This window comes from Centruroides sculpturatus, unplaced genomic scaffold (assembly GCF_000671375.1).
Source record: "Centruroides sculpturatus isolate CEXI.00-Female unplaced genomic scaffold, Cexi_2.0 scaffold634, whole genome shotgun sequence".
In the NCBI taxonomy this organism is placed as follows: domain Eukaryota; kingdom Metazoa; phylum Arthropoda; class Arachnida; order Scorpiones; family Buthidae; genus Centruroides; species Centruroides sculpturatus.
The window spans coordinates 415837-433269 of NW_019384759.1; the positions used below are offsets into that span (position 1 = coordinate 415837).

Genomic DNA, 17433 nt, shown 5'->3' on the forward strand with positions numbered 1-17433 from the left:
GTCTGTGTGCTGGATGGGATTATGGTTTAGAAATCCTTGCTTAGAGAATATTTACGAATTATTATAATGAATTTTTTAAATTACTGCTAAATTTTGAAAATATATAAAATCAGTTCTTTAAATAGCTTAATTTATGTAAATAAATTTTATAAACTTTAATCATTTAAAACATCCAAGTCATTTTATCATATAAATTAATATTTTAAAATTTTATGGTAGTCTGTAGTGTCATATATAGGGCCTAATTTACTCATAAGTTAAAGGAGCTGCAGTTTATGGCCTCGCTTTTATTTAGGGTGGATGAGGAAGGGTCTTATATACTACAGTTTAGCCTAAATCCGATCCTGCTCACATAGGTTAATATATACTTAAATGATTTTTTTAATAAATTTTACCATTAAATTAACAATAAAAGAAATCATAAAATTAACTTACACCTCCTTCAAGGCTTAAAGGAATCGCTTAATGGTCGAGCAAACTTAAGTTTAATTAACCTTAGAGAATTTATATAAAATTTAAGCTCACAAAAGTCGATTTTACGCTTCAATTGGATCATAATAAATACAGTTTAAAATTGTTTCGACGTAAATGAAGACGTAAAATAAACTAATTTAATTAAACTTCAACCCAGTTCGACACAATATCGACGTCATAAACAGCGCGAGGCTATTTTCTATACAAAAAAAAAAACGTTTTTTATATATGTATTTATTGATGTATTTTAAGATATAATAATTACAATATTTTAGCTGCAGGCCTCAATTAATTATTAGAATAAAAAAATATTGTAGATATAATATGAATTAACCGCTTAAAAAATTCCTAAGAACACGGTGTCTCAAATATTCTATAGAAAAATCGTGTTGCAATTATGATTTTTATCAATCACATGATGCTTCTTAGTAACGTTGAACATGTCCTTCAGGTATAATTTCCTCTTCCAAGGGGGGTTACAAACAAATAAAAGTGTTTTACTTGTCGCATTGGGGTGCAGTTTTCTTTCTTGACGTAAAGTATAACAATCGACAAACGTCCTTGGAGTATTGAAGACAGTCAAACACACTTGCCTGAAGCTTTATAGTATTACGTCGTACTTTCTACAATACGTATTCTGGTAAGTTTCCTGTATTTTATATAGAATATTTGCTTTACAACTTTATACAATAGGAAAACTTACGAGAAATACAAAGATTTTATTGTTGTCTATCAGTAAAATGCTCGCTCGTTCATCCACACTTAAATTTTACACACGTTTACACATAAAAAAGCCTTTCCTAGATAAAAATGTTGGCAGTTTTAAATGTAAAAACTTTATAAAAATTTTTTAAGTTTTGTATTTTATTTTATTTTTTTAATATAGAAAAAAATGAAGTTGTTGCTCCTGTTAATGTTTTTGGCAATTGCTCTTCCTTCTTTCTGCAAACCTGTTGAAGAAGAAGCGACGGAGATCGAGTCGAAGAAAACAAATGATCAAAAAGTTGATGCAGTTGAAGATGATGATGATGCTTTCGATAAAGATGATATACCAGACCACACTGTTGTAGAGAAACGTGTTGTTGTAAACCAAAGACCTTTCGATCTTCACATTGACATACCGTGAGTCAATTGAGATATTTTCTTCTTTATAAAATGGTTGACAGCATTTTAAAAACACTGTTTAATTTTCTTCTAGACCATTTTTTGATCTCAAATTGTTAACAGGGAGAGACGGACATAGGTAAGGACACATTATATTTAGTTAAATAATTAAGTTTTAATGAATATTTAATAAAAATTTTGTCAACTTTCCAGTCTCGGAATTGGCGTTTTTCCAGGTTTTAAACCCGTAACAATCATTAAAGAGAAAGAAAAGAATTAATTATAAATTAAACCAAAATAAAATATGGATCTCTTGCTTGTTTTTATGTATTAAAATTATATTAGTTTTTAATAAAGTTTTATTGTAATAAAACCAGATGTATTTGTTGAACTCATAAAAGTAGATTTAGCTATAAATGCTTCTATAAGTAAAAGCATTTATAGCTAAATCTACTTTTAAAATTTTTTAAATTGAATCTTCCTATAGAATCTTTAAACCGTTCTATAGAATCCTTAAATCCTGTAAAATATTTTATTCTATAGAATCATTAAATTTTATGGTATAGAATATCTGAATCTTCCTATAGAATTGCAGCTGTAGAACGATCGCAATAGTTATATTAAACTATTATGATCATTCTACAACTACAATCTATAGGAAAATTCTAGTACAGTATTATGTTTAAAAAATTGAAATTTATTCAATGGCGTAGGCGAAATAAATATTAAGATTTTCGTTTTCACCCAAAACATTACAAGTATTCAATTTTTTTCCTTAGTTCCAGATTAAAGAAAAAAATATATTCTATTGATACTTAGTAATAATTCAATGTGAAGAGAATATTCGCCATAAATTCTACAATATGCAAATAATCCATAATTTCGTTTTTCGGCATTGGATCATTATGAAAATCGCTAATTTTAATTATGGAAAATTAAACTGATTGTATAAGTATACAGAAACATATTTATACGCATGGATAATGGATGTATCTAGGTGGCAAGCTGCCAAGTAATCCAGCCAATGACATCGTTCGTTTCGTATGAAACGGACTCTGTAATTGGCTTGCTTAACTGCGTGCCAGCATACGCACCCGTCATCTGAGCGCCAATTCAAACCGTGTACAAGGTGTAGTCTTACAAATATTACCTTCTCCATTAAAATAGAGAAATTTAATAAATTTCTTAAAATAAATCATTTCGTAAATAATTTAAAACAAAAAAAATCTCTAGAAATTGCGAAATTTATTTGAATAATACATATTTATCATAAAAATCTTAGTGGCGGCTTGATAGGATATGCCACGCAACACACGGGCAATCTGCCAAGAAGGGGAAAACTTTATATATGAAAGTGGTTCTATTTAGAGTTAGACACGTGAAAAAATCCGGAAAACTCCACGTGGTCAGGCGCCACCCGCCACCAACTACCAGTCAGTGTTCAGTGGTTTTATCCACTCAGCCACTGGTGTACTCTTCTTAGTAGTGAATTAATAGAACTTTTTATTAGCAAAAATTGAATTAACGGCTACTAAATTGCCTAACTTCACATCTATGACGCCATTTTTATTTTAGTCTAGTGAATAGTGATGAATATAAGTTGCTGGCGCGTGATAGATTACTTCCTACGAAATAGGACATCACGTGATTGTTCTATGAAAAATTCATAAATTTCTTTATGATTCAAACAAACAAACGCAAAAATAAATAAACATTAAATATTCTATTTATTTTGATACAACGCATAGAACTTTTGATCACGTCATAGGCTTATTACAAAATGGCGCTCGTTAACAGACCAATAAAAAGAATTTTTACTATTTAAAAATTTTTTTAAATATCTTAGTTTTCCTTAAATTATTGTTACGACTTTGACCTTCACAAATTATTTGATGATTCATTCAATTTGAGAGCCGTTAAAACAAGTTAAACTGCTAAAACTTGAGGAAAGTAGACTTAAAAATGAAGACAAACAATAAATATTTTCTTTTTTTTTAAATTTAGATTTCAATCTCCAATTAATTACGTTGCTGTCAGCCTTCTAATTCATTATCTTTTGCATAAATCTTTCGATTTTCTTGACGTCACGTCTTCTATTTAAGCTCTCTCTCCTTAATCTTTCCTCCTTTATTAACAAAGCTGCACTTAATATAAGGTAAGATTTATGGCTAATAAATTGCGATATTAAGCATTATTTTTCGCTAAAAGAAGAGAAATTAATAGCCATTTTCCTCTTGTAGAATATAAGAATTTTATACGAAAATGAAGTGGACAGCTTTAATTCTTATCTGTTTCTTGCTCCAATTTGCATCTTCTCAAGATCCTTTCAATTTAAAAATCGACATACCGTAAGTTAATTTGTAATTAAAAAATTTTTTTATTAAATTATTATTAATTTTTAGTAATAATTTCTTTAAATTTTATAGGGAAATTTTTTCGTATACTCATAGCAAAACCGGAAAGAGTAACAAGTAAGTTAATCATTTCGAAAATATCCTACACCCATTTAATTATAATTAACAAATTTTTAAATTATTTTAGATTAAATGTCGACGTATTGAAACGATTCGTTAATGTTGGAGTTCGAAATCGCTAGCATTTTTTTAAAATATTTTTTTTTGGCACATTTCCTCAATTCTGTAAAAGTTTTGTTTTAATCTTGCTAAAAAAACAAGTTATTTTTGTATTTTAATAAATGTTTTCTTTTAAACTCGTTATTTGCTTTTTGATTATTTTAACTACATTATGATATTAAATATAGTAAATTTAACATTACATAGGGTGGTCTAAAAGTCAGTTAGCCGCTGTAAAAACTCTAGATTCAAACGCTTAATTTACTTACAAAATGTATTTTTTGCTCAACATGCTCACAAATTGCTGAATTGTCCGAAGAAAAAATACGGTTGAGTTTTTGACCATCCCATACCATAAAAAATTGTGTTTTCCTCATAACATAAAAATAATATTTTTTATTACTTCCAAAATAAGAATAATCATAGAAAAGCGCGTTATATATATATATATATATAGGCGATTAAAAATAATAGAATACAGGATGGCTCAAAAGTCTGTTAACCGTTGTAAACGATAAATTCAAATAATTACTTAAACAAGAAGGATCTCGTTTCGTAACATACTCAGGAAATGCTGAATTGCTTCAAATAAATTCAGTTAACCGAGTTTTGGGCCACCCCATAATTCGGCGATGTTAATTGAATTTTCTCGTAATTTAGGATAGTATCTTTTGTTAATTAAATTGTTTTATTACTTCCAAAATAAAAACTGTAGACTCATTTCTTTTTTATTAAACTATTCAGAGATAGTTTCATGTTAAAAATAACTTGATAGGACTTTAATAGTCCTACGGTTGGTTACATACAATTAATGCAGCGATGACGATCGAATCTGAAAAACAAGACAGTCTCAATCTTATTTTATCTGTTTTTCTTTCGAATTCCATTTTCTACTTTAATTCTCTCTAATAATTTCCTTATTCTTATTTCCTTATATGCTAACAACTTATTATTCTTATTTGTGCAGATTTAACAATGTTCGAGGTACATAATTTTTTTTAATTATGACTTGTACACAGAAATTACTATAATTCAGCTATTAATTGGCCTAAAAAATCATTATCTCTTGTAAATTTTTGAAAATTTTCCGTATTAATTTGATTAAAATTTATATATTTCGTAACTGTATTTACTTGTATAAATGTAAATGTATTTTTAAAATGTTTACGGGACACCGTTGTGTTTAAGATACATCTGAAGCTTGTATAATTCTATAATCTGTCTACGAAAAGAATCGACTTGAAAGCAATGTCACGCGTGATGTCGCTTCATTTACACCAATCAACACATTCCTTAATGACGACGGGCAATATATAAATTTTATTTTATTTTCTCTTACTAGACGGCAGAACTTTTCCGTTAATTGTGTTAATTTTTTATAGTATGCATTTAGCAATTACTATAGTGGTATGGTACTCCAATACAAGAACGTGAAGCATCCATAACACTGTTTATAATGGCGGTGACATATTTAATAAATGAGGAAGAAACAGGAAGTAACTTGCCACAACTAAGCGATCAATGGCTGATGCTCATTGGTTAACATCCAAGTTGATTCTTTCCATAGACAAAACAGTCACACAAGTGTACTGAAAGATCAATAAAGCTAATACAATTGCTCGGCGAAATGGATAAAACTACTGAACACGGGTTCGCTCCTCGCCAACGAGCTGGCCACGTGGAGTTTTCCGGGTTTCTTTACGTGTCTAACACCTAAATAGGGGTTAATTTCTCATAGAAAACACTCCCGGGAAGTAACGCCCGTCGTCAAATTTCACACGTGTTGCATTACCGTATCCCATCAAACCAAATCAATAAACCTCTTAATAACGGCCACTAACGGAAACATAAAAAATGGCTATTCTTTGGAGGTTATTTTGTACGCATTTTATAAACAAGTTCCTGAAAAAATGACCTCCGTTTAGAGGTGGCCGTTGTTAGAGGTTTCACCTTATTATTATAAAATTCGACTTATTCACGCTCACTGGCAAACTTTTTATTAAACTTTGAGTAAATGTTAAAATAATAATTCTAAAAGTATCATTGGAAGCTTCATCATTGAAAATTTTCCTTGTATCCTTAGAGATTGTTAAACTTTCTGAGTCATTATGTTAAAATATAAGATAATCCGTATTAGTGGTCGTCAACCTGGCCTTCACGACGCTCCAGAGTGTCGCAACAAAGCTTTTAGAGTGTCACAAGATTCTCAGAAACCTAATTTATTTATTGAAACTTTAAATTATTGGTTATCAGGTGTATCACGTGTGCCAAAATAAGCCAGTTAGAGCAAAGCTTCGAAACAAGTTTCAAAACTCTGATATATATATATATATGTATTAACAGTATTTTGAAATCTGCATTACAAGTCATTACACCTGTATTTATATTTTCCCTTCTTTTTAATATTAAATATGTTTATAATACATGAAAGATTGCAAGGAAATTATTTATCTCTTAATTAAAATGGAGAAAATCAACTGCGCTTCACTCAAAATATTAAGAAATTCATACTCGGATTTTAAATGTAGTATTGATAGAATAAGGCAACTCAAGGGCGATCTGTTAAGGGAGGCCTTTTTTATGGGATACTTACTGATTTCTACTTTGGCGTCAGAAACGTGATGAAAATGCAGAAAACTCCACGTGGCCAGCCCATTTATCAGGCGCGCATCCGCGACCAACTACCAGTGAAATTAAGAATTTCATAATACAGTACTTAATGTACTTAATGTAATACATTAATGTAATATACCTCATTACATTAATATAATGAGGTATATTAATGTAAATTAAATATACCTCATTAGAGGCATTATTAAATTGTATAATGTTGGCGTGATTCCTGAAACACATTAATGTTTTGCTGTTTAAATACCGTAAATAAAATACGGTAAGTAGCTATCAAGTGCAGAATGATTCATTTTGGGACTGAACACTTTACTTTGCTCAATACCTCATGATTGCGCAACCACATTAAATAATAGATTATTTTATGACATTTTATGTTTTACATTATGTTTTGTTCGTGTTTCATAATCATTTTTACATTTTATATGAAGAAATTCCACATAATAAGTGTTCGATCCCGAGTGAATGACCCTATACAAGGAGGCCGGACGGCCGAGGAGATTCAGGCATTAGTCTATTGCTCTGGAGAATCCGGGATCGAATCTGGGCAAGCAATTTTCCGGGAAGTTTTCATGTTTGGCTTCGTTTCTCAGACTCGGTTGCCTGCATGTGAGCCTAATCGAACTAACGACGAGTATGAAAAAAGGCCTTCTTAAAATCCACAGCGTGTAAAAAACCAAAAATAAGAGGGGGAAAGGTGCAATAATTACTTTTACTGCTTTTATTTATGTTTTATTTTTTCAATTATTTCAGTTAATAATTTAGATGTTTCTAACCTGGTCAGTATCGTCCTTCGAGGGGGATCGATTGATTTATCTGGGAATCGATAAATTACTAAGGAATCGTTTGAGGGATCAATAGTGTATAAAGTAAAATACCATCTTGTATTTTATATTTAATGTAAAACATTATTAATTCCTGTTTGTAAATTATTCTTTGTATCGACTGGAAAAAAAAAGCTGAGAATCGCTGATTTAGATGGCAGATGCTCTCATTTCAAGTAAGATAATATTTAGATATCTAAATGTTAATTTTATAAATATCACCATCACATTTTCGCTATAATTCAAATATGTAAGCAATTTTTATTTATTAATACGTCGTTTTTATGGTGTATACTTTTTAAAATCTTTCCCCTGCAATATATATCATTTAAATCGATTAAATAGGTCTTAAATCGTTAAATTTTTAATGCTACAAATGATCGATTAAATTACTTTCTTGATTTATCAACGGGGGAGCTGACGCAATTCTTTCGTGGCGATTCTAACAGCAGCGCCCTCTTATTCTACTTAAGAAAAAACGTAAATTTACCAATTTTTTTTTAATATTAAAACACTCCAAAACTTTTATGATTATAATTATAAATTAAACAAAAATCTTTTTCATTTAAATTAAATAATTCTAAATACAAAACAAAATCAATTTTCGTTTAATTAGACTGACATTTAAATACGCCAGTAACTTATAATTAAATTTATATTTTAAAAAATCAAAAAATATTGATTTTACTTTCCAATCGAAGGTGAGAATGTATCCAAAAACATTCTCACGCGACTCTTTCATNTATCATATAAATTAATATTTTAAAATTTTATGGTAGTCTGTAGTGTCATATATAGGGCCTAATTTACTCATAAGTTAAAGGAGCTGCAGTTTATGGCCTCGCTTTTATTTAGGGTGGATGAGGAAGGGTCTTATATACTACAGTTTAGCCTAAATCCGATCCTGCTCACATAGGTTAATATATACTTAAATGATTTTTTAATAAATTTTACCATTAAATTAACAATAAAAGAAATCATAAAATTAACTTACACCTCCTTCAAGGCTTAAAGGAATCGCTTAATGGTCGAGCAAACTTAAGTTTAATTAACCTTAGAGAATTTATATAAAATTTAAGCTCACAAAAGTCGATTTTACGCTTCAATTGGATCATAATAAATACAGTTTAAAATTGTTTCGACGTAAATGAAGACGTAAAATAAACTAATTTAATTAAACTTCAACCCAGTTCGACACAATATCGACGTCATAAACAGCGCGAGGCTATTTTCTATACAAAAAAAAACGTTTTTTATATATGTATTTATTGATGTATTTTAAGATATAATAATTACAATATTTTAGCTGCAGGCCTCAATTAATTATTAGAATAAAAAAATATTGTAGATATAATATGAATTAACCGCTTAAAAAATTCCTAAGAACACGGTGTCTCACAAATTCTATAGAAAAATCGTGTTGCAATTATGATTTTTATCAATCACATGATGCTTCTTAGTAACGTTGAACATGTCCTTCAGGTATAATTTCCTCTTCCAAGGGGGGTTACAAACAAATAAAAGTGTTTTACTTGTCGCATTGGGGTGCAGTTTTCTTTCTTGACGTAAAGTATAACAATCGACAAACGTCCTTGGAGTATTGAAGACAGTCAAACACACTTGCCTGAAGCTTTATAGTATTACGTCGTACTTTCTACAATACGTATTCTGGTAAGTTTCCTGTATTTTATATAGAATATTTGCTTTACAACTTTATACAATAGGAAAACTTACGAGAAATACAAAGATTTTATTGTTGTCTATCAGTAAAATGCTCGCTCGTTCATCCACACTTAAATTTTACACACGTTTACATATAAAAAAGTCTTTCCTAGATAAAAATGTTGGCAGTTTTAAATGTAAAAACTTTATAAAAATTTTTTAAGTTTTGTATTTTATTTTATTTTTTTAATATAGAAAAAAATGAAGTTGTTGCTCCTGTTAATGTTTTTGGCAATTGCTCTTCCTTCTTTCTGCAAACCTGTTGAAGAAGAAGCGACGGAGATCGAGTCGAAGAAAACAAATGATCAAAAAGTTGATGCAGTTGAAGATGATGATGATGCTTTCGATAAAGATGATATACCAGACCACACTGTTGTAGAGAAACGTGTTGTTGTAAACCAAAGACCTTTCGATCTTCACATTGACATACCGTGAGTCAATTGAGATATTTTCTTCTTTATAAAATGGTTGACAGCATTTTAAAAACACTGTTTAATTTTCTTCTAGACCATTTTTTGATCTCAAATTGTTAACAGGGAGAGACGGACATAGGTAAGGACACATTATATTTAGTTAAATAATTAAGTTTTAATGAATATTTAATAAAAATTTTGTCAACTTTCCAGTCTCGGAATTGGCGTTTTTCCAGGTTTTAAACCCGTAACAATCATTAAAGAGAAAGAAAAGAATTAATTATAAATTAAACCAAAATAAAATATGGATCTCTTGCTTGTTTTTATGTATTAAAATTATATTAGTTTTTAATAAAGTTTTATTGTAATAAAACCAGATGTATTTGTTGAACTCATAAAAGTAGATTTAGCTATAAATGCTTCTATAAGTAAAAGCATTTATAGCTAAATCTACTTTTAAAATTTTTTAAATTGAATCTTCCTATAGAATCTTTAAACCGTTCTATAGAATCCTTAAATCCTGTAAAATATTTTATTCTATAGAATCATTAAATTTTATGGTATAGAATATCTGAATCTTCCTATAGAATTGCAGCTGTAGAACGATCGCAATAGTTATATTAAACTATTATGATCATTCTACAACTACAATCTATAGGAAAATTCTAGTACAGTATTATGTTTAAAAAATTGAAATTTATTCAATGGCGTAGGCGAAATAAATATTAAGATTTTCGTTTTCACCCAAAACATTACAAGTATTCAATTTTTTTCCTTAGTTCCAGATTAAAGAAAAAAATATATTCTATTGATACTTAGTAATAATTCAATGTGAAGAGAATATTCGCCATAAATTCTACAATATGCATATGATCCATAATTTCGTTTTTCGGCATTGGATCATTATGGTAATCGTTAATTTTAATTATGGAAAATTAAACTGATTGTATAAGTATACAGAAACATATTTATACGCATGGATAATGGATGTATCTAGGTGGCAAGCTGCCAAGTAATCCAGCCAATGACATCGTTCGTTTCGTATGAAACGGACTCTGTAATTGGCTTGCTTAGCTGCGTGCCAGCATACGCACCCGTCATCTGAGCGCCAATTCAAACCGTGTACAAGGTGTAGCCAAATAAATATTACCTTCTCCATTAAAATAGAAAAATTTAATAAATTTCTTAAAATAAATCATTTCGTAAATAATTTAACAAAAAAAAATCTCTAGAAATTGCGAAATTTATTTGAATAATACATATTTATCATCAAAATCTTAGTGGCGGCTTGATAGGATATGCCACGCAACACACGGGCAATCTGCCAAGAAGGGGAAAACTTTATATATGAAAGTGGTTCTATTTAGATGTTAGACACGTAAAAAAATCCGGAAAACTCCACGTGGTCAGGCGCCACTCGCCACCAACTACCAGTCAGTGTTCAGTGGTTTTATCCATTCAGCCACTGGTGTGCTCTTCTTAGTAGTGAATTAATAGAACTTTTTATTAGCAAAAATTGAATTAACGGCTACTAAATTGCCTAACTTCACATCTATGACGCCATTTTTATTTTAGTCTAGTGAATAGTGATGAATATAAGTTGCTGGCGCGTGATAGATTACTTCCTACGAAATAGGACATCACGTGATTGTTCTATGAAAAATTCATAAATTTCTTTATGATTCAAACAAACAAACGCAAAAATAAATAAACATTAAATATTCTATTTATTTTGATACAACGCATAGAACTTTTGATCACGTCATAGGCTTATTACAAAATGGCGCTCGTTAACAGACCAATAAAAAGAATTTTTACTATTTAAAAATTTTTTTAAATATCTTAGTTTTCCTTAAATTATTGTTACGACTTTGACCTTCACAAATTATTTGATGATTCATTCAATTTGAGAGCCGTTAAAACAAGTTAAACTGCTAAAACTTGAGGAAAGTAGACTTAAAAATGAAGACAAACAATAAATATTTTCTTTTTTTTTAAATTTAGATTTCAATCTCCAATTAATTACGTTGCTGTCAGCCTTCTAATTCATTATCTTTTGCATAAATCTTTCGATTTTCTTGACGTCACGTCTTCTATTTAAGCTCTCTCTCCTTAATCTTTCCTCCTTTATTAACAAAGCTGCACTTAATATAAGGTAAGATTTATGGCTAATAAATTGCGATATTAAGCATTATTTTTCGCTAAAAGAAGAGAAATTAATAGCCATTTTCCTCTTGTAGAATATAAGAATTTTATACGAAAATGAAGTGGACAGCTTTAATTCTTATCTGTTTCTTGCTCCAATTTGCATCTTCTCAAGATCCTTTCAATTTAAAAATCGACATACCGTAAGTTAATTTGTAATTAAAAAATTTTTTTATTAAATTATTATTAATTTTTAGTAATAATTTCTTTAAATTTTATAGGGAAATTTTTTCGTATACTCATAGCAAAACCGGAAAGAGTAACAAGTAAGTTAATCATTTCGAAAATATCCTACACCCATTTAATTATAATTAACAAATTTTTAAATTATTTTAGATTAAATGTCGACGTATTGAAACGATTCGTTAATGTTGGAGTTCGAAATCGCTAGCATTTTTTTAAAATATTTTTTTTTGGCACATTTCCTCAATTCTGTAAAAGTTTTGTTTTAATCTTGCTAAAAAAACAAGTTATTTTTGTATTTTAATAAATGTTTTCTTTTAAACTCGTTATTTGCTTTTTGATTATTTTAACTACATTATGATATTAAATATAGTAAATTTAACATTACATAGGGTGGTCTAAAAGTCAGTTAGCCGCTGTAAAAACTCTAGATTCAAACGCTTAATTTACTTACAAAATGTATTTTTTGCTCAACATGCTCACAAATTGCTGAATTGTCCGAAGAAAAAATACGGTTGAGTTTTTGACCATCCCATACCATAAAAAATTGTGTTTTCCTCATAACATAAAAATAATATTTTTTATTACTTCCAAAATAAGAATAATCATAGAAAAGCGCGTTATATATATATATATATATAGGCGATTAAAAATAATAGAATACAGGATGGCTCAAAAGTCTGTTAACCGTTGTAAACGATAAATTCAAATAATTACTTAAACAAGAAGGATCTCGTTTCGTAACATACTCAGGAAATGCTGAATTGCTTCAAATAAATTCAGTTAACCGAGTTTTGGGCCACCCCATAATTCGGCGATGTTAATTGAATTTTCTCGTAATTTAGGATAGTATCTTTTGTTAATTAAATTGTTTTATTACTTCCAAAATAAAAACTGTAGACTCATTTCTTTTTTATTAAACTATTCAGAGATAGTTTCATGTTAAAAATAACTTGATAGGACTTTAATAGTCCTACGGTTGGTTACATACAATTAATGCAGCGATGACGATCGAATCTGAAAAACAAGACAGTCTCAATCTTATTTTATCTGTTTTTCTTTCGAATTCCATTTTCTACTTTAATTCTCTCTAATAATTTCCTTATTCTTATTTCCTTATATGCTAACAACTTATTATTCTTATTTGTGCAGATTTAACAATGTTCGAGGTACATAATTTTTTTTAATTATGACTTGTACACAGAAATTACTATAATTCAGCTATTAATTGGCCTAAAAAATCATTATCTCTTGTAAATTTTTGAAAATTTTCCGTATTAATTTGATTAAAATTTATATATTTCGTAACTGTATTTACTTGTATAAATGTAAATGTATTTTTAAAATGTTTACGGGACACCGTTGTGTTTAAGATACATCTGAAGCTTGTATAATTCTATAATCTGTCTACGAAAAGAATCGACTTGAAAGCAATGTCACGCGTGATGTCGCTTCATTTACACCAATCAACACATTCCTTAAATATAAATTTTATTTTATTTTCTCTTACTAGACGGCAGAACTTTTCCGTTAATTGTGTTAATTTTTTATAGTATGCATTTAGCAATTACTATAGTGGTATGGTACTCCAATACAAGAACGTGAAGCATCCATAACACTGTTTATAATGGCGGTGACATATTTAATAAATGAGGAAGAAACAGGAAGTAACTTGCCACAACTAAGCGATCAATGGCTGATGCTCATTGGTTAACATCCAAGTTGATTCTTTCCATAGACAAAACAGTCACACAAGTGTACTGAAAGATCAATAAAGCTAATACAATTGCTCGGCGAAATGGATAAAACTACTGAACACGGGTTCGCTCCTCGCCAACGAGCTGGCCACGTGGAGTTTTCCGGGTTTCTTTACGTGTCTAACACCTAAATACGGGTTAATTTCTCATAGAAAACACTCCCGGGAAGTAACGCCCGTCGTCAAATTTCACACGTGTTGCATTACCGTATCCCATCAAACCAAATCAATAAACCTCTTAATAACGGCCACTAACGGAAACATAAAAAATGGCTATTCTTTGGAGGTTATTTTGTACGCATTTTATAAACAAGTTCCTGAAAAAATGACCTCCGTTTAGAGGTGGCCGTTGTTAGAGGTTTCACCTTATTATTATAAAATTCGACTTATTCACGCTCACTGGCAAACTTTTTATTAAACTTTGAGTAAATGTTAAAATAATAATTCTAAAAGTATCATTGGAAGCTTCATCATTGAAAATTTTCCTTGTATCCTTAGAGATTGTTAAACTTTCTGAGTCATTATGTTAAAATATAAGATAATCCGTATTAGTGGTCGTCAACCTGGCCTTCACGACGCTCCAGAGTGTCGCAACAAAGCTTTTAGAGTGTCACAAGATTCTCAGAAACCTAATTTATTTATTGAAACTTTAAATTATTGGTTATCAGGTGTATCACGTGTGCCAAAATAAGCCAGTTAGAGCAAAGCTTCGAAACAAGTTTCAAAACTCTGATATATATATATATATGTATTAACAGTATTTTGAAATCTGCATTACAAGTCATTACACCTGTATTTATATTTTCCCTTCTTTTTAATATTAAATATGTTTATAATACATGAAAGATTGCAAGGAAATTATTTATCTCTTAATTAAAATGGAGAAAATCAACTGCGCTTCACTCAAAATATTAAGAAATTCATACTCGGATTTTAAATGTAGTATTGATAGAATAAGGCAACTCAAGGGCGATCTGTTAAGGGAGGCCTTTTTTATGGGATACTTACTGATTTCTACTTTGGCGTCAGAAACGTGATGAAAATGCAGAAAACTCCACGTGGCCAGCCCATTTATCAGGCGCGCATCCGCGACCAACTACCAGTGAAATTAAGAATTTCATAATACAGTACTTAATGTACTTAATGTAATACATTAATGTAATATACCTCATTACATTAATATAATGAGGTATATTAATGTAAATTAAATATACCTCATTAGAGGCATTATTAAATTGTATAATGTTGGCGTGATTCCTGAAACACATTAATATTTTGCTGTTTAAATACCGTAAATAAAATACGGTAAGTAGCTATCAAGTGCAGAATGATTCATTTTGGGACTGAACACTTTACTTTGCTCAATACCTCATGATTGCGCAACCACATTAAATAATAGATTATTTTATGACATTTTATGTTTTACATTATGTTTTGTTCGTGTTTCATAATCATTTTTACATTTTATATGAAGAAATTCCACATAATAAGTGTTCGATCCCGAGTGAATGACCCTATACAAGGAGGCCGGACGGCCGAGGAGATTCAGGCATTAGTCTATTGCTCTGGAGAATCCGGGATCGAATCTGGGCAAGCAATTTTCCGGGAAGTTTTCATGTTTGGCTTCGTTTCTCAGACTCGGTTGCCTGCATGTGAGCCTAATCGAACTAACGACGAGTATGAAAAAAGGCCTTCTTAAAATCCACAGCGTGTAAAAAACCAAAAATAAGAGGGGGAAAGGTGCAATAATTACTTTTACTGCTTTTATTTATGTTTTATTTTTTCAATTATTTCAGTTAATAATTTAGATGTTTCTAACCTGGTCAGTATCGTCCTTCGAGGGGGATCGATTGATTTATCTGGGAATCGATAAATTACTAAGGAATCGTTTGAGGGATCAATAGTGTATAAAGTAAAATACCATCTTGTATTTTATATTTAATGTAAAACATTATTAATTCCTGTTTGTAAATTATTCTTTGTATCGACTGGAAAAAAAAAGCTGAGAATCGCTGATTTAGATGGCAGATGCTCTCATTTCAAGTAAGATAATATTTAGATATCTAAATGTTAATTTTATAAATATCACCATCACATTTTCGCTATAATTCAAATATGTAAGCAATTTTTATTTATTAATACGTCGTTTTTATGGTGTATACTTTTTAAAATCTTTCCCCTGCAATATATATCATTTAAATCGATTAAATAGGTCTTAAATCGTTAAATTTTTAATGCTACAAATGATCGATTAAATTACTTTCTTGATTTATCAACGGGGGAGCTGACGCAATTCTTTCGTGGCGATTCTAACAGCAGCGCCCTCTTATTCTACTTAAGAAAAAACGTAAATTTACCAATTTTTTTTTAATATTAAAACACTCCAAAACTTTTATGATTATAATTATAAATTAAACAAAAATCTTTTTCATTTAAATTAAATAATTCTAAATACAAAACAAAATCAATTTTCGTTTAATTAGACTGACATTTAAATACGCCAGTAACTTATAATTAAATTTATATATTAATTACATTTTATATTTATTATGTTTATTTTTAAAATATTCTATTTTTAATTAACACTTAAGAGAAATTAATTAAATTCTTTTTAAAAAATTTGATTTTTGTACAATTTTTTAATTTTGTACTGCCATCTAGTTTCGAATAGGTAAATAATTAATATTTTATACAAAAAATGATTTGTTGCTTATAAATGCAAATATAATATTTATAATGACTTTAATAATTGAAAAAAATCATACTATAAAACGTTTATATAAATTAGTTTAATAAAATATATTATAGTAACAGTGAAATATGTCACGTGATTTGTATTAAATGCAATAAGTCGAATTAAGTCACGTGATCATAACCGATTTCATATTACAGAATTATTTTCCTACTAATCGATTTATATTAGTAATATTTAATAATTTTACAAATATTTTATGTTTTAAAAAAAATTTAAATTTTGTTTTAAAAGTTTAACTATTACAGAGGAAAAANCATGATGAATATAAAAGTATTCCTTTAAATGTAATAGCCTTAATTAATTAATATTCATGAATCATATTTTGTACCTTTGTAACTTATATTTCAAATTTCATTAATTAAAATTTCCATATCTGTACTTCTTAAATTTTACAACTTGACAAATGTAGGACTTATCATACAGTTTGTCAAGTTGTGAGTATTAAGAAGTACAACAATTGAATAGGACAAGAAACTTTGAAAACATTAACATTTCAAAGTTTTGTTATTGGTAGGTTTTATTATTGTTTTTTGTGCAAAATAATTAAGTGCACATTTCTTGTTAATTTCCAACTGAAGTTAACCAGATTTTCATGAAACTGGACATTAATCCCTTAATTACTGAAAAATAGGCTGATGTTTGCTGTTCATACCTTGACAATAAAAAAACTCTTCATTTTCAAAAAGTTTTGAATAAATCAAATCTTTTCCATAATTTCATTCAAGATGCTGGTGGTTTCCTGCCATACCCACAACCATTTTGGAGATAAGAATTATCAGAAATTTCAAACAGTTCT

The 17433-nt window shown here is 29.1% G+C and overlaps 2 protein-coding genes and 2 long non-coding RNA genes across 4 annotated transcripts; all 4 read left to right on the plus strand.

Annotated features, from left to right (window-relative positions):
- Nucleotides 1-970: 970 nt before the first annotated feature.
- LOC111628781 lies at nt 971-1923 on the plus strand. The gene is made up of 4 exons (XM_023372624.1): nt 971-1114; nt 1361-1596; nt 1673-1717; nt 1792-1923. The coding sequence occupies exons 2-4, from the start codon at nt 1367-1369 to the stop codon at nt 1856-1858; spliced, it is 342 nt and encodes a 113-aa protein (XP_023228392.1). The 5' UTR covers nt 971-1114; nt 1361-1366; the 3' UTR covers nt 1859-1923.
- A 1702-nt stretch (nt 1924-3625) lies between these two features.
- On the plus strand, nt 3626-4583 carry LOC111628778. Its single transcript, XR_002757222.1, has 4 exons — nt 3626-3733; nt 3819-3926; nt 4005-4049; nt 4120-4583. It is a non-coding gene; the product is annotated as an uncharacterized LOC111628778 (long non-coding RNA).
- A 4547-nt stretch (nt 4584-9130) lies between these two features.
- On the plus strand, nt 9131-10083 carry LOC111628782. The gene is made up of 4 exons (XM_023372625.1): nt 9131-9274; nt 9521-9756; nt 9833-9877; nt 9952-10083. Exons 2-4 carry the CDS (start codon nt 9527-9529, stop codon nt 10016-10018), a joined length of 342 nt encoding a protein of 113 aa, XP_023228393.1. The 5' UTR covers nt 9131-9274; nt 9521-9526; the 3' UTR covers nt 10019-10083.
- Nucleotides 10084-11785: 1702 nt separating this feature from the next.
- On the plus strand, nt 11786-12743 carry LOC111628775. Its single transcript, XR_002757221.1, has 4 exons — nt 11786-11893; nt 11979-12086; nt 12165-12209; nt 12280-12743. It is a non-coding gene; the product is annotated as an uncharacterized LOC111628775 (long non-coding RNA).
- The last annotated feature ends 4690 nt before the right edge of the window (nt 12744-17433 follow it).